The sequence below is a fragment of the Carassius auratus genome, chromosome 8, assembly GCF_003368295.1.
Source record: "Carassius auratus strain Wakin chromosome 8, ASM336829v1, whole genome shotgun sequence".
Taxonomy (NCBI): Eukaryota; Metazoa; Chordata; class Actinopteri; order Cypriniformes; family Cyprinidae; genus Carassius; species Carassius auratus.
This window is the reverse complement of record NC_039250.1, coordinates 25,670,054-25,686,832: the sequence shown is the minus strand read 5'-3', so window position 1 is coordinate 25,686,832 and position 16,779 is coordinate 25,670,054. Positions and strand designations below refer to the sequence as shown.

Sequence of the window (16,779 nt, the reverse complement as noted above, 5' to 3'; positions counted from 1 at the left end):
ACGGACAGCACATGAAGAAGGTGGTCAGTATGCTGCCAGTTAAACTGGGCTTCTGTATGTCACTTAAACTATCTGAGCCTGCTGATCCCATCAAGTGGGGAGGTGAAACAGGTTGTCATGTACACCTCATATTCTTGAAAGTTTGTGGTTTACCATGTAATATTGTGTTGAATTTGGACAGGACGTCTCAGATTACGAATGTAACCATAGTTCCCTGAGTAGGGAATGAGACACTGCGTCCTCTAGAGGTCGCTATGGGGAACACCTCGTTGTGACCCGTGTCTGAAGCATACATTTAAAAAACACCAATGAGTTGGCCGGCGACAGACCCTGACATCACTACCGGCGTGACTATGGATAAGTAGATGCCAGGAGAACACGTCTTTCACTTCTTCGTCCTAAGCTTGCGTCCGAAGCATGGCAGGGAGCTAAAGGACGCAGTGTCTCGTTACTCAGGGAACCATGGTTACATTCATGACCTGAGACATTCCCTTTCAAGGGAACTTCAAACTGTGTCCTCTAGGGGTCGCTTTGGGGAACAGTATACACTGTAAAAAATGTACCGTAAAATTTACAGTAACTTACTGGCAACAATTAGCCAGTAAGTTACTGTGAATACGTTTTACAGTAAGGGTACTGTAATTCTATTTACAGTATTTTATGTATACACTGTGAAATCAAAAACAATTAAATACTGTGATTTTAGTTGTATTTACAGTAACTTACTGGCTAATTGTTGCCAGTAAGTTACTGTGAATATGTTTTACAGTAAGGGTACTGTACTTCCATTTACAGTATTTTATGTATACACTGTGAAATCAAAAACAATTAAATACTGTGATTTTAGTTGTATTTACAGTAACTTACTGGCTAATTGTTGCCAGTAAGTTACTGTGAATACGTTTTACAGTAAGGGTACTGTACTTCCATTTACAGTAGTTTGTGTATTCACTGTAAAATACAAAAAAAACAATGAAACACTGATTTTAGTTGTATTTACATACAAAAAAACAGTTAAGCACTGTTTTTATGTATTGTATGCAATACAGTACTATAAGCAGTAGATAACAGTTAATCACTGTAAATTCAGTTTCCCACTGTACAATTTAAATACTGTATCACTGTGATTTAATATTAGCCATCATTAAAAGAATCACCCATATTCTAAAATCCTGCAATCAACTGCAGACAATAAGAAAATTGTTAACAGTTGTTTATTTAAAAACATTTGGTGAACAGGAATGACAAAACAGGTACAACATAAAGGGATAATTGACATTGGACAACATGCCATTATGCCATCCAAAGTTAACGAACATTCTGTGTTTGTAATTTTTAATGGCGTGAAGTCTATTATCTGCGTATTCTACTGTTGCTAAATTTAATTACTGACTTAAGAAAATTTTACAAAACGAGGCTATTTCATTACAAGTTTTGTAAAGTTACAGAGCAAACTGTTACTAGTTCATTCACTAGTTCCACATGACTGGTTGCTATGGCAGAACAATAACGCAAATTGATACAACATGGTCAAAAAAATTAACTACTTTGAAGCTGTGCAAATAACTGATTATTACCACATTCTAAAGAGTAATAAATAACACTATGGCAATACTGAAATAAAATAAAATATTGAACATTAAAAAAAAAAAAATATTTAACATTTGCATCAACATTTAAAACAGAAAGGAAAATAAACTTCCCCTGCCACTATGGCCTCTTGCATGCCCTGACCTTGGAGACCTAGAATCCTAGTTGGAGCCCTGAAATTAAAGAAGAAAACACATTAGATCAGCTGAATGGTTTCGAAAATGGTAAAACTCAACTGTTTAACTCTGGGGGAGTTGAGCCTATTTCCAAAAAAAGTAGAGTGCTCTTTTAACAAATACAACTTTTTATTTTAATAATGTAGGCTACTAGTAAATAGTGAAATGAACATTTAGAAAGATTTATAAATGCTGTAGAAGTGCAGTTTATTATTAGTTAATGTTAACTAATGTAGTTAACAAGTTTAATAAATGGAACCATATTGTAAAGTGTTACCAATTTGTTATACACCGATTCAGACGACTCGCGAGTTCAGTGTTGGACAGTTGTTTTAACCATTCATTAAATGTAATCGGTTCAAAAGAGTCATTAGTTCGAGAATCAGACGTGTCAGTAGCGGACTATGGCACGCGTTTTATCCCGGGAGTTTAGGACATTGCACAAGATTTTTGTCAACATTTCATCACTGGATAGTTTTTTGTTTGTTTATTGAAAGTGTTTTTATTTCAGCTGATGCGGAACAATTTTCAGAGTACATAAGGCAACGTTTTATTTAGCACAATTCACACCCAGCGGTAATTCAGGGGAAACAAAATCTCTGAATGCTCGACATGAACTTCGGTCTTCCGATCTTTTACCATCATGTCAATTCTCAATTGATTTTGATTAATATTTAGATTTACATTTATGCATTTAGCAGACGCTTTTATCCAAAGCGACTTGCAGTGCATTCAGGCTAACATTTATTTCCTAACATGTGTTCCCCTGGGAATTGAACCCATAACCTTTTGCACTGCTAATGCAATGCTCTACAACACTGAGCCACAGGAACATGCCTGAGGGAGCGAGAGAGAGCAAGACAGTTTGACGACTGTGAGAGTGCGTGCGCGGCCAGGGCTCTCTGCTCGTTCTATCAGTAACATGCGCCCTGTCACAAGTGCAGCAGTCATCTACATCACACCATTCAAATGGCTTTGGCGGGACAAAAATTCGTTTTGGCGGCTGAGAGAAATGGAGGGTGAGTTAATCATTTTCTTTCAACACTATTTTTTTTTTTTTTTTAAATGAATAATGAAACGCAATGTGGCAGGCAGCCGTTGTTGATTCTGTGGCACACCACCACGAATTAGTCTATATGTGGGAAACACTGATTTTCAAGTTTTATGGCTTTATGTTAATAGGGCTGGGCAAAAAAAATTGATTATCGATTAATCGTTTTTTAAAATGTGGTCGATTCAAAATCGATTATTAGGGACCACGAATCGATTTTTTTCCATATTCAGGGCTCTAATTTCGGCGTGGTATTATGCGCATCATTTTAATCATTCCCGTTGGTCTCCCACTTATAATGCGGTAAATTCCTGCAAACACTGCTTCACTTTAGCCTGTAGGTTGAGTATATTAATCCACACAGATTCTAAAAAAAAAATATCACAGAAATTCAGGCCCTGATATTTATCTATCACCCAAAAGCCGGTATTAGTTTTCCTACACTGTTCATAGGCTTGCAGCCTCCATGTTACAGCTAATGCTGTGAGATTTTATGTATGTAAATGATGTTAGATCAAGGCAAGTGACTGTTCTGACTTGCATAAAAATCCTCTCTATTCATTTGAAATATAGAGTTGGGTTCTGTTTTAATGTACCCAAGTGTACCTAAAGTAAAAAGAGTTTAATATACAGGTTTGTGGCTCTTAATTTCTTATTATTAATTTAAAATCAAGAATCGAAAGCTTGCGAATCGAAATCGAATTGGAACATCTGAATCATTAAGGTTTTAATGGTATTACTACTCTTACCGATACGGCTTCGATCGATCGATCCGATACTTTAACGGTATTCTTGTCGGTACTCTTTGATATAGATATATATATATATATATATATATATATATATATATATATATATATATATATATATATATATATAACAAAAGATAAACAATTAACAAAGATACACATTATATAGGCCTACACAGTGCTTTAATTTCAGGAAGGTCTACTACTGTTCAGGTATGTTCTAAACAGAATTCTAGTAAAGCAATCAAATGTAAAATAACGCTGCATAGTTTATCATAGATAGATTAATGCTTATTAAAGCTGAAGTTATTCATTTAAGCCTTTTTTTTGTTTAATTCACAGTAATGGTGCAATCGTCAGCATGTTTATTAGACACTGACCCTTTAAGACCGAGTGCAGATCTAATAGGTGACTGATGCGCTATATTTTCTGACAACTATTTCCATACCTATGTCCATTTTAGACATATTTTTGTGTACATTTGCTAGTTTAGACGTGCACATGAAACTGAAAGTATAATTTGCTCATCTCGTTGCGTGCGCCGCCTTGGGAACAGCATCTCATGAGCATATTTTTGTGCTATTAATAGCTCTTTTTATTATTAAAAGCGTCCCGCAATTTAGCAACAGTAGCTAGACTGCATTTTACAACAATCACTGAATGCTGAATCTGATTCTGTCGTTACGTTTAAGTTGTAGGGAAAAATGAGAGTGTAGCCTACTGCTGCAAAGGGAATTAAGTTGCGCTATACAGAATGCAGCTATAGTTTTTAATCGTTTTACCTCAAATATATTATTATTATTATAATCTTTGGAAGCCAAAATCTAAAATAAAATCAGAGTAATCAAAAATCTGAAGTGTAACCAGGCTATGTTTGAATGTTTAGTTCTGTCCTCCAACGTCACTCATTAGGGCTGTCATGTGCGCACTGTGGAGATCTCTCTCTCTCGGACTGCGAATAGCAAAAATGCATCACAGACAAACGGTTTAATATTATGGTATATAGAAAAGGTTGGCGAAATAAAACGTCTTTATAGCAATAATAACATTACGTGTATTTTTCCAAGTACCGACAGGAGAACCGATAACGTCCGAGCTTATCGATACAGCGGTCTTTCGAAATTCAGCCCCGGGGCCCGTTTAATACCAGCTTTCGGTACCCACCCCTACCCAGTCCTATATGTTAATGGAATATTTTATGAATGAAGGCGTGTATCACTGATATTAGTAATATAGCTACTGATGTCTCGATGAAAATGTTTAAGAATCAGTATCAGTTTTGCAAAAATGAGAATCAATTAAAATAAAATAAAAATCCATATTTTTTTACCCAGCCCTAATAAATAAGGTAACAGTTTATGTTTTACTTACATATATGATTTAGTCAATCAAGAGCAATCAACAAGTCTCTCTCTCTCGTCAGTTAACGTTGATAAGCTACATTGTCTTGTTTGACTTTCTTTGCCATTTACATCTGACTGAACTACAAACTTTCCAATGACGTTTGGATAAATGGATGCGCTCGACTAGCTCACGCGTCTGTCCCGCTACACGCTCAAGCCACAGCACGTTTTTCTCTTATCAGCTGGCGCACCAAAGCAATGTGTGTTACTATATTTCTTTTAATATTTCACTAGTAAGATAGATTTACTTCATATACTGCCTTTTTTATCCCCATTATACCCTCTGTTGTCAGTGTTTCTTTTTCTAAACACAAACACTACTTACACGCCTGGTATCGGTTGTTGGTATCGGAGTAAAAAAAAATCATTTTTACGAGTACGAGAACATTGAGCTTAGTATCGGCCCGATATCGATACCAGTATTGGTGCATTCCTAATAATTATTATTATTATTATCAAATTATGATTAATTATATTAAACCCACAGATACCTATATTATTAATTGTATTATAATTATTATTAAAGCTATTATCAGAACCTCACCTGTATCTAGTCAGTTAGCAAATAGAACTCCGTGAAGTCCCTGATGAAGGAGATGACATGGGGGTTCATGTATGAAGTCTTCCGCTTCACCACTCTCCCAGTCGTCTTGCTCATCTGCTCCTTGGCAGTGCACTTGTTGGAGTCAGGATTAATCCTGACTAAAAACCTATGAACATGAGTATAGGAATTAGGCGATGGGACAATATGCGCACATTAATGAATAACTGTAAGTGCAGTGAGCAATGTAGAATCATACATAAAGGCCAGCTGACAGAGGCATTTCACATCTCAACAGGATTTAGTCAAGGCTGTCTACTTTCTTGATTACCATTCCTCTTCGAAGGTTGACTACATCATGCGGCCGACTAGGTCATGCGGCAAGCCACTGACAACAGGCGCAATGGGATCCAATAGACCCCATTTACACAACTGGATGACCTAGACTTTGCAGATTATATCACATCACTGTCCCAAAAACACCAACAAATGTAAGAGAAACTGAGAGGGGTAGAACAGAAGTCAGCTGAGACAGGTCTCCATATTAGCACAACGACCAAAGTGCAAACAGAAAGACACTGGCCAGCTTGATGGTTAACCACAAGAATGGGCAAGGCAAGAGCTGCATTTGACACTCAAGACCAAACTACGGCTATTCGACTCAAGCATTAACACCATACTCCTTTAAAGATCTGAGACGTGGAAAACAACAAAGAACCTCCTGAACAAGCTACAATTCTTCAACCAGAAGATATATTCTCAACATCAGATGGCCTGAAAAAAAATGAAGAATTAGGAGCTTAATTATTCCCAAAAGGTTTTATGTAAAAAATATAGTGTGTACATGCCCAACAGTCCTCCTAAAGCATTCAAGTTGTTAGGAGGGTTCAACCTACACTATTTAGATACTCAGATACTTTACATAATAGGGCTGGGCCATAAAACATTAACAATATGTATCGCGATAGACATGTAATCAATATCAATAAAAAATGCGTTCGATAAAACGTTCGATTTTGTTTTTTTCTTTGCATGAACAAAGGCACTCACTCTCTGGTAACCTAGCAACATAGGGAGTAACACACTACCAGCCAATCATGTAACAGTTTAGTTGCACCATATCGTTGTCTCGTGTTGGATTCTTCAATAACAGAACCGGCGTGGAGTGATAAGTGGAAAGCCTTGTTTGATCGGTGAGTGATGTAGATAAGATGACTGACTGCTGCGCCAATTCTGACAGGCAAGTAGGGGTGGGCGATATCTCGATATTTAAAATATATCGAGATATTTTTTTAAACACGATATGGATTTTGACATATCGTATATATCGATATATTGTTTATATTCTGATTCCGCCACTTTGCTTGTTTGCCTTCCCTGTGCTGTGCTCGCCCCCGTTCGCTCGCCCCCGCCTCCTTGCTTTTGTCCCCTCTCACCTCGCGTGTAGAGAACTAGTCAAAAAAAAAAAAAAAAGACAACTGGCTCCATTATATGGAGATACTTCAGTTTTAAGGCGTAGGGCGAACGGCAGGCAGATGTCTACTGTAGGGCCCAATGAAACGCGGACGGAATCGCGGAATCCAGTCATAAAAATGGAATTTACAGTTTAACGCGGAATGTCACGGAATTGGTCAAATTTTAAATGAATTAATCAAAAGTCGGTAATGCACTTACATCAAATCGCGAAATGGACTAATATCTGCAAATATTAACCCGGAAAAGTCTATTTAAATATGAATCCTGCATGTTCTGCGTGTCTGTGCCAACGAATGGAGCAGAAGCGCGTCTTCATTCATTAAACACGGAAGCTCGCATAACGCTCGCGCTGATTTCATTGTCTTTCCTCTCTCTAAATAAAGACGTGAACACATGAGGAACATCTCCAGAACTGCACTGAGAGTCACTTCATGAGCATCTGACCGTTTGATTTGAGTAAGACTAGCTCATATCACATCATAGACTGTGGTATCACATACACAGAACTGTAAAGGTAAACCCGTCAAAATAAAAGTATTTGACAGAAATCTATTACTATTGGACAGCAGAATGTAGATAGCCCACTACTACTACTATTAAAATGAAATGAACATAATTTTATAAGGAATAATCACACAACATTTCTCCCATGTTTTATTTTTAATAGTAAATCCCCTTTGTTTACCAAAAAATAAAGTTTGCTTAATTTTAAATAATTAAAAGATAAATTAAATGAATGTTTTATGCCTTCATTTGATAATCAGAAAAATGTAAATACACAGAATTTCTGAAGGGAAAAAAAACATTTCACATAAGGCTATTTTAAGAATTGTTTTTAACTAATTAAGTTGTTTTTATGCATTTAAATAATTGCACATGCTAAAACACAGAATTAAGTAACAATAAAACATATGGTGAAGAAAAAAATAAAATGTTTCATAGGCCCCTTAACATGTAATATTTGCCATATTTGTTTTTGCAGTAGTTTTTTGGGGGTTATTTTTCCTGTAAAGATATCGAGATATATATCGTATATCGAGATATAGCAAAATATATCGAGATATATTTTTTGCTCCATATCGCCCAGCCCTACAGGCAAGCGCATGTTACTGAGAGAACGAGCAGAGAGAGAAAGAGAGCCCCTCCTCCGGCATCGCGCGCACACTCTCACAGTCTTCAAACTGTCTTGCTATTTCTCCCTTCGCGCATATCAATTAAAATTGATATTACCATCAAAATCAATTGAGAACTGACACAATGATAGGTCGGAAGACCGAAGTTTCACGTGAAGCATTCAGAGATTTTTTTCCCTGAATTATCGCTGGGTGTGAATTGTACTAAAATAACGTTGCCTCATCTTCTCTGAAAAGCGTTCAGCACATTCAGCTGACATAAACCACACTTTAAATAAACGACAAACACTATCCACTGATGAAATGTGTTCTGTGTTAACACAAATCTTGTGCGATGTCCTAACTACTGGAATAATCACACGTGCTGTCACTGCGTCATGATAGGTGCGCATTATATTTTCCTGCTTTTTTGTCCTTTGCCAATCACACCTATGAATCAGGGGAAGGTTAAAGGATTAGTTCAACCCAAAATGAAAATTTCCTAATCATTTACTCACCCCAATGCCATCCAAGATATCCACGTCTTTCTTTCTTCAATAGAAAATAAGTTTTTTGAGGAAAACATTTCAGGATTTTTTTTTTCATATAATGGACTTCAATGGCAAATAACTCAGTTGGTTGCTATTGTTTCCTCAAAAAACTTAATTTCTTTTCCACTGAAGAAAGAAAGAAATTTTCATTTTGAGGTGAACTATTCCTTTAACTTTAAAATAAATTTTTTTAAATGTAATATATTTTTCTCCTGTTCCTTATTTTAAATAGGTCATAAAAATATCAATAATTATCGATATCGACCAATATGAAACACTTATATTGTGATACAGTTTTCAGCCATATCGCCCAGCCCAATTCCATAACATTTTAAATAGGGGTGTCAAAATTTATCGTTTCTACGATGCAGATGAGGACAATACGGTATCGGCTCAGTAATAGACCATAATCGATTATAATGTACTGACACTTTTCTGACGTAATTTGTCGCGGTAGCATACAATGGCAGAGGGAGGCGAGACGCGAGTGCGAGTAATTAAAGATGCTCCAACTACTTTTAAAGCCTACATCTGGGCACATTTCAGCTTTTATGAACAACCTGGTAAGCACATCCTGCAGAAGACGCACTGTGTGCGCTCATGCCACGCACAAATAGAATATGCAGGAGGTAATACCACTAACTTGATAAACCACGTTAGCCGTTTTCACCCCGAGCTGTTAACGCCTGGCAGAGTCTGACCCGATGTTCAAATTACTATTATTCTGTGTTGTTATGCGTGATTATAAATGGATGATCGTAACCTTCAACAGCGGACTCAGCGACGGTTGATGCGTGCATCTTTAATGGTAACATAATACACCGATTAATAAACGCTGCTTTTAAATGAATATTTCTTTAAAACAATTTATATGACAGATTTTTCTTTTCTTAATGGCATAAACAAGCTTTACTCCCAACTGGAATGTCACTGTTTGAACAGGCCAGCACACACACGTGCGCACACATCACTTTTGAAGAAAAATGTCAAATTGAGAATGCGGTGCATCGCGATGCATTGTGATATCGAATTGAACTGAATCGATGACATGATAATCGTAATAGAACCGAACCGTGAGACCAGTGTCAGTTCACAGCCCTAATTTTAAAGGGAGAAGATGATTTTGAACAGCTTTTCAATTGTCAATTTGCTTTTACACTGCAATCAAACTATTTAAGATAAAAAATACCTCTGAACAAACTCCAGTGTTGTGCTGGCTTCCACCTGACACTCTAGGTTGAATACATAGTAACAGGCGAAGAGAGCGGCCAAGGCAGTGGTGAAGTCTGCCATGTGAGCACCAGGTGGGATTACGACCTTCCCCTCGATCGACAGCATCCATTTTTTTGCAGTCAGTATTGTCTCTCCTTAGTAAAGACAAGAGTCATCACAAAAATTATATTTCATAGCAATACATTCTATAAAAGATTTTCTCCACATAAATTATTGTAAAAACAGGGCAGGGAGCATACATATCTTCGAAGCAGTGCATTAAAGGGTTAGTTCAGCCAAAAATGAAAATTATGTCATTAATGACTCACCCTCATGTCGTTCCAAACCCATAAGACCTCCTTTTATCTTCGGAACACAGTTTAAGATATTTTAGATTTAGTCCGAGAGCTCTCAGTCCCTCCATTGAAGCTGTGTGTACGGTCTACTGTCCATGTCCAGAAAGGTAAGAAAAACATCATCAAAGTAGTCCATGTGACATCAGAGGGTCCGTTAGAATTTACTGAAACATCGAAAATACATTCTGCTCCAAAAATAAAAAAAATTACGACTTTATTCAGGATTGTCTTCTCTTCCGTGTCTGTTGTGAACGCGACAGTTGACGTACGACGCTGCTGACGTGTTTTCTGGTGCAACCAATAACAAAAAAAAAAACACGTCAGCAGCATTGTATGTCAGGGGCGTCACTGCAGTGTTGTGAATGCGCTCACAACAGACCCGGAAGAGAAGAAAATGCTGAATAAAGTCGTAATTTTTGGAGCAAAATGTATATTCGATGCTTCAACAAATTCTAACTGACCCTCTGATGTCACATGGACTACTTTGATGTGTTTTTATTACCTTTCTGGACGTGGACAGTATACCGTACACACAGCTTCAATGGAGGGTCAGAAAGCTCTCGGACTAAACCTAAAATATCTTAAACTGTGTTCCGAAGAGGTCTTACGGGTTTGGAACGACATGAGGGTGAGTCATTAATGACATAATTTTTATTTCTGGCTGAACTAACCCTTTAAAGGATTAGTTCACCTCAAAATGAAAATTTCCTAATAATTTACTCACCCCAATGCCATCCAAGATATCCATGTCTTTCTTTCCTCAGTGGAAGAGAAATTAAGTCTGAGGAAAACATTTATGGATTTTTCTTCAAATAATGGACTTCAATTGTAACCAACGTTTTGAAGTCTAAATCAATGCAGTTTCAAAGATCTTTGAAGTGCTTCAACGGGCTGTGCAGGATCCCAGCTGAGGATTAGGGTCTTATCTAGCAAAATGATTGGTCATTTTCTAAAAAAATATAATAATAATTTATATACTTTTTAACTACAATTGTTAGGATTGAGCTGGGAACTACATCAAGTCGAAAGGTTGCGCTCGATATCGCCGGTGGAAATACGCAAAGATGGCCGGTGAAATGGAGCGCGACCTTTCGATGTGAAGATTTAGTTCCCAACTCAATCCTAACAATTGAACTGCATTGATTTGGACTTCAAAACGTTGGTTACAATTGAAGTCCATTATTCAAAGAAAAATCCAGAAATGTTTTCCTCAGACTTAATTTCTCTTCCACTGAGGAAAGAAAGACATGGATATCTTGGATGGCATTGGGGTGAGTAAATTATTAGGAAATTTTCATTTTGAGGTGAACTAATCCTTTAAGCAGCAATAACTGGTTTGGTGATAGAAAAACAATGAGTGATACAGGCATAGCAAGCAATCTGAAATAGCAATCACGACATTATAGGTGGCTATTAAAGATGAGAGATTACTCCACATAACTTAAGTTTTGGAGTGACTGTGCTGTTACTGACTGGTGCAGTAGCAGAGAATGGCACAACACACATTCACTAGTGTTTTCCAGAAACTTTGCTTTGCTTGTGCCCTATACATTCAAAGGATTCGTTAATGTGAAACTTACCGAGCATGATGATCCTTGGAGTGACTGGGAGAGACAGCTGGGCCTCTGCGTCTGCGGGAGTGGTAGTCTCCTATGCCAGCAAAGATAACTGTTACTTGAAACAAGGTAGGCTGTATATTATCTCTAGGATAGAAAAAGCTTTTTGAAATTTGTTGATAAGGAAGCAATGAGCAATGGTCCTTTTTTTTGCTCTGAAGGTTTGTGAAAGGTTTACACAAAAAATTAACTAAGTACCACAATATCTTTATCAATTACAACACTACATCAATTTTCTCTTAATTAAAATATTAATTAAAATATCGTGCTCACAGTGGACAACAGTGACTTTACCCAGCATTTACCCAGGAATTGAGATAGAAGCTTGCACCAAGTGGGTTATATTGTGAGGTGAGGTCTATCAAGGAAAAAGTGCTCAACCACCAATAACATAAACCTGACACAAACCTGTATTTACTTGAAAAACTGGAGGTTCGTCAACCTGCATTAACAATTCTCACTCTAATCAGGGAAATGAGATACAATTGTGTACAGGTAAATGTGACAGTTAATTGTTGAAAACTCCAAATAAAAGATTTAAATAATTAAAGAACTTACATCAGCAATGAGAAAAATTGACTCCTCTTGCTCTTTGAAGTGTGCCAACATCACAAGCATCGCTGCTAGGCCATCAGATCCTTCTCGGTCCTTCTTTATGGCTTCCTTCAGAACAGCTCTTACTTCTTTCCTCCACTTTGTAATCTGACTACTGAAGAAATCCAGGAGTCTTTTACCCTTTTTGTCCATATCTTCATTCAGTCTTGTGTATAGTTCAACATTGGTGAGAGTGGTGAAGTGTGACAATAAAAACTTCTGTGAAAAGAGAAATGGCCACTCTTTACCCACATCCAGAATGCTTGGGGAAGGCTTTGCGTTGATGTATTCCCGCTGTTTGGCATAAGTGATTGCCATTAGGTCTTCTACCCTTCCTCTCTCAGCGCCCTTTAGTCCCTCTCGGCTGAATATATCAATCATCTCAAGCTTCTTTTCCTCTAATGATGCTGATGTTTCCCCATCTGGATAGTCCGCTGGCTGCCAACGAACACACCCATAACTGTCGATTCTTGCACATGTAGCTACTGCTGGCTGGTCATCATCACCATCCTCATCATCTCTCTGGGTGCGTTTGTGCTTCCTCAGACGGGAAAGAGAGTTGCCTCGATTCAAATATTCTACTCTGGTTTTGAGCTGATTTATAATGCTGAAATACCCACATCCAATTAGCTCCCCCTCTTCATTTTTGTCTAAAAAGCTATTTGGATATTTTTGAGTTATAGCTTTAGCCACTACCACACACTCTCTGCGAGTAGGGTTCAAGGAACGCTCTCTCATTGCATCAACAGTGACTTTTATCAAGTGTCTGCGGTCATCCGGAGCTGGCCTCTCACCAGCATCTACTGCTCTTCTAAGAGTCAGCCTCACTTTGTTCCATGGCACCTCAAAACTGTTCACCCATGCAGAGATGGGACTTATAGATGATATGGGGCATGTGCTGGAATAGGCAACTGACAGTGGCTCAGACGATGAAGGGCTCAGCTGGGGATTTGAAGGACCTGCATTACACACTGTGAAAGCACAGAATAGTCAGGTGAAAATAAGGTTTGACCCTAAAAAAAAAAATCTAACAAAAGGTTTCTTAGTGGTTTACAATAGTATCAGATGTACTTAAACTAAAACTTAAAAAATAAAATAAAATCAAAATGGTGGCCGTCAAGTCCTTATAGGTAGGTCAATATAGGGTTAAACCAACAAAATTTATATAAAATGTTTTTTTATTTTGTTTTTTTTGGATTCTGGTACAGTTCAAATAAACAAACTATAAAAAATACTAAATAACAGACTAAAATGTATTTAAATCTGATCTTGGGAAAAGGGTCATTTCAAAAATGGTTGTCATGGCTTCATCTCAATTACTAATCAGCCTAGATGGGTGATTTGAGGTCAACTGATGGCAAACAAGAAAATTATTTTACATGTTAACATTGAAATATTTTTGATGATGTGCTTTTTTTCAGCCGCATTGCAGGTGTATATTAAAATCAATGTGTTTAAAAAAAGAGCAAATGCAATGCATGACTATGTGATCTGCATGGATGGGGGAATATGGGCAATATCTTAAATGCTGTTTTCAATTGCAATGCGACCACTATCCTTCTGTACTGTATTGCACTGTTCTTACATACTTGGGCCTTTAATCAAGTGATTAGGCTCTTTGGAAAGCTGTGGGTCTGTAGTTTTGCATGGAATAACTGTATCTAGTGCAGAGACAGCATTGCAGAGGCAAGAATATAGTTTTTATTTTTCCTGTATATACCATCTTTTATTTTTATTTTTTTATTTTTTTAAAGCAAATTTGGCTTTATATACTGCCATTAGCAAACAGCAAACTGCACATCCAGAAGGGCATTTATTGCCGTGGGGGATTTCAATAATTCTAACCTCAATCTGTACTCCTCAAGTTCTATCAACATGTCACCTGCCTGACCAAAGGGGACAGAATCTTGGACCAGGTATACACTAACATCCACATATAACCACTTTTTTTTTTTTTTTTACAAAATTATGATTGAATGATTGCGGATTTATTTAGTTATTAATTGTAGCGGATCAACTAATATATGTTAATTAAAAGAACTAATCTCACCTTTCAAGGAATGAATAATTTTTCTGCACTGAATGGGTGTGAGCAGATGTTTGATGTCATCTTCTTGAATAAACTGCAGATCATCTGGTCCTTCAACACCTACTTTCACCAACTCATTGACTAACGTTTCAAGCTTTGCTTCATCTAGCTGTGGTAGCACGGCCTGTATTGCCTTCTCAATGGAGTCCATTACTCATTCTTCTGAAACACAGAATGATGCAGAGCAACACGATTAAGACCAAATTGATTATATACAGAAAGAGGGTAATAATCTGCAAGGTTCTCTACAGGCTGTTGGCTTTCCACAGCCTGACAAGGGTGTGGCACTGAACTTTCTTTTTTTATTTCTTTTTTTTTTTTTTTGCTCGAAGTAGTGATGGTAAAGTTACTTACTGATTTTCTGGAAGTCCTGATAAGCAGTCTGTGAAGGATCCGCGATTCCAAGATGGAAACTCCGGCAGAGGCCACGGGTGGGAAAAATACATTAACGTTAAAGCCTGTGAAAACGTCTCCGTCGGAGCTCTCACGGAAACGTTTTCGCTGAATTCCTCTCAGGCAAAAAGTGAAAGATATCAACACAAAGACGAAAACAAAATAAATAACTTTACAACCACAAGACAAATCCGTGTATAAAGAAACGTAAATTTGAGTAATAGTCTGTTATTAACGGAGCTTAACGTTAACGGCTGCGAAGACGTCTCCGTCGGAGCTCTCACGGAAACGTTGTCGCTGAATTCCTCTCAGGCAAAAAGTTAAAGAAATCAACACAAAGACGAAAACAAAATAAATACAAGACAAAGCCGTGTGTAAAGAAACTTAGATTTGAGAATTAACGGAACTTGTCTGTCACTGACGACGAGTCAGAAATTCAAGTGCTGCTGCCTCTTTCGCGCTTTTTTCCCCCACAGATTCTAGATCGTTCTAGACTGGGTAAACTCCGCCCACTCTGGCGCTTTGATTTCGCCAAACAGCTCTGGAAACTTTCACCTTTATCTCGCCTGCTTCCGAAGAAAAAAATATATATAACACTGATGTTTGTAAAATAAAAATCCCATGGTACATATTTATGAGTTAACCAGACAGCCCCAATTTTGGCAAGTAATGCACATGACATAGCCTACCCAAAATAAAAAGGCTGCTGCTCATAAGTCATTCTGAATAGACACATAACCAACATATATTTACAAAGCTTGAGAGTTTTGGCTCAAGTTCAAAACTCAAAATTAATCAGATGTTATTAATATTGAGAGATATATAAGCTCAAAAATAAAAACAACAAATATTAAGATTATATTTATTAAATGTATACAATATTTAAATATTAATATACATAATTATGTGAATATACTATTGCAACTTATAACCAATGGTCATGCTTCAGTTCAAATCTGAGGATGATAACTCAAAAAATTATGCGTTTATGAAGCCTATATTGTTAGACCATGTCAGCGGAGACTTTGGAGAAGTTTAAGATAAGGCTTATCAAATATTTTATTGCCCTGTTAACACCCATTTACACCCAAACACCCATTTACAGTCACAAAACAAACAAACAAACAAACAAAAAATATTCTTGGAATCTTATGTGAATTCTTTAAAAAATATATATTGTATGGAATAGAAACCTGCAGCAGGTGCATCAGAGTACAAGTTACATGACACATTTTAATTGATTAATATTACACTTTTACTTAAAGCTCACCATCGAGTATTTACATCATATTCCGGTGATGAATTATGAACAACAATAATCTGGAGCCGTCCATGTGAAAGGGGTACAAAGAAAGATATGATAAAAAAAGGAAAATTACAGTAGTTTACTTTACTATTTACAGTACTATAGTGGCTAAATTGTGATTTTTTTACAGTAATGCATTGACTACTGTGATTTCAACTGTAATGCTTGGACTACTGTGATTTTTACAGTCTTACTGTAAACTTTACAATATTTTACTGTAAAAATCTTATACAGTAATGTTACTGTGAAATCGACAGTAAATAACTGTAGGTTTCACAGCCATTTTTTACAGTGTACCCATGCTGAGGGGAGTGCAGGCCAGAATCATGGCGAACACTAAATACCAACTCTACCATTTCCATAAGAGTTGCTCCTGGGACATTAGACGGCTGTCTGTGACATACCCCTTATGGCCAAAGGCCTAGGCTACATACCCAACTTACTTGTTAGGCCTATGGCCCAGGGCAGAGACAGCCTGCTTGGAAGGACAAAGAGAGAGATCTGTGATGTGGTGCAGCTCGGCTACCCGATCAGGGGAAAGGCCCTCGCCTTTATCCAGGTTCT

General features: G+C 37.2%; 1 protein-coding gene across 2 annotated transcripts; it reads right to left on the bottom strand.

Annotated features, from left to right (window-relative positions):
* Positions 1-1,198: 1,198 nt before the first annotated feature.
* LOC113107792 (sterile alpha motif domain-containing protein 3-like) lies at positions 1,199-15,666 on the bottom strand. Of its 2 annotated transcripts, XM_026270509.1 has the most exons (7): positions 14,871-15,666; positions 14,478-14,678; positions 12,392-13,398; positions 11,798-11,867; positions 9,839-10,016; positions 5,514-5,679; positions 1,199-1,763 (listed from the first exon to the last, which is right to left on the bottom strand). In XM_026270509.1, exons 2-6 carry the CDS (start codon positions 14,665-14,667, stop codon positions 5,520-5,522), a joined length of 1,605 nt encoding a protein of 534 aa, XP_026126294.1. In that variant the 5' UTR covers positions 14,668-14,678; positions 14,871-15,666; the 3' UTR covers positions 1,199-1,763; positions 5,514-5,519. The 2 variants fall into 2 exon arrangements, with proteins under 2 accessions (XP_026126294.1, XP_026126295.1); XM_026270510.1 differs by lacking the exon at positions 14,871-15,666 and having other exon boundaries at positions 14,478-14,828.
* Positions 15,667-16,779: the final 1,113 nt, after the last annotated feature.

Bases quoted from the DNA above. Each gene is read 5' to 3' on its own strand.
- LOC113107792 (XM_026270509.1), bottom strand. From the start codon at position 14,667: ATGGACTCCATTGAGAAGGCAATACAGGCCGTGCTACCACAGCTAGAT. The intron at 13,399-14,477 runs GTGAGATTAGTT...GTGCTTTCACAG, and splicing joins AATTATTCATTCCTTGAAAG to TGTGTAATGCAGGTCCTTCA. The intron at 11,868-12,391 runs GTAAGTTCTTTA...TTGCTGGCATAG, and splicing joins CAATTTTTCTCATTGCTGAT to GAGACTACCACTCCCGCAGA.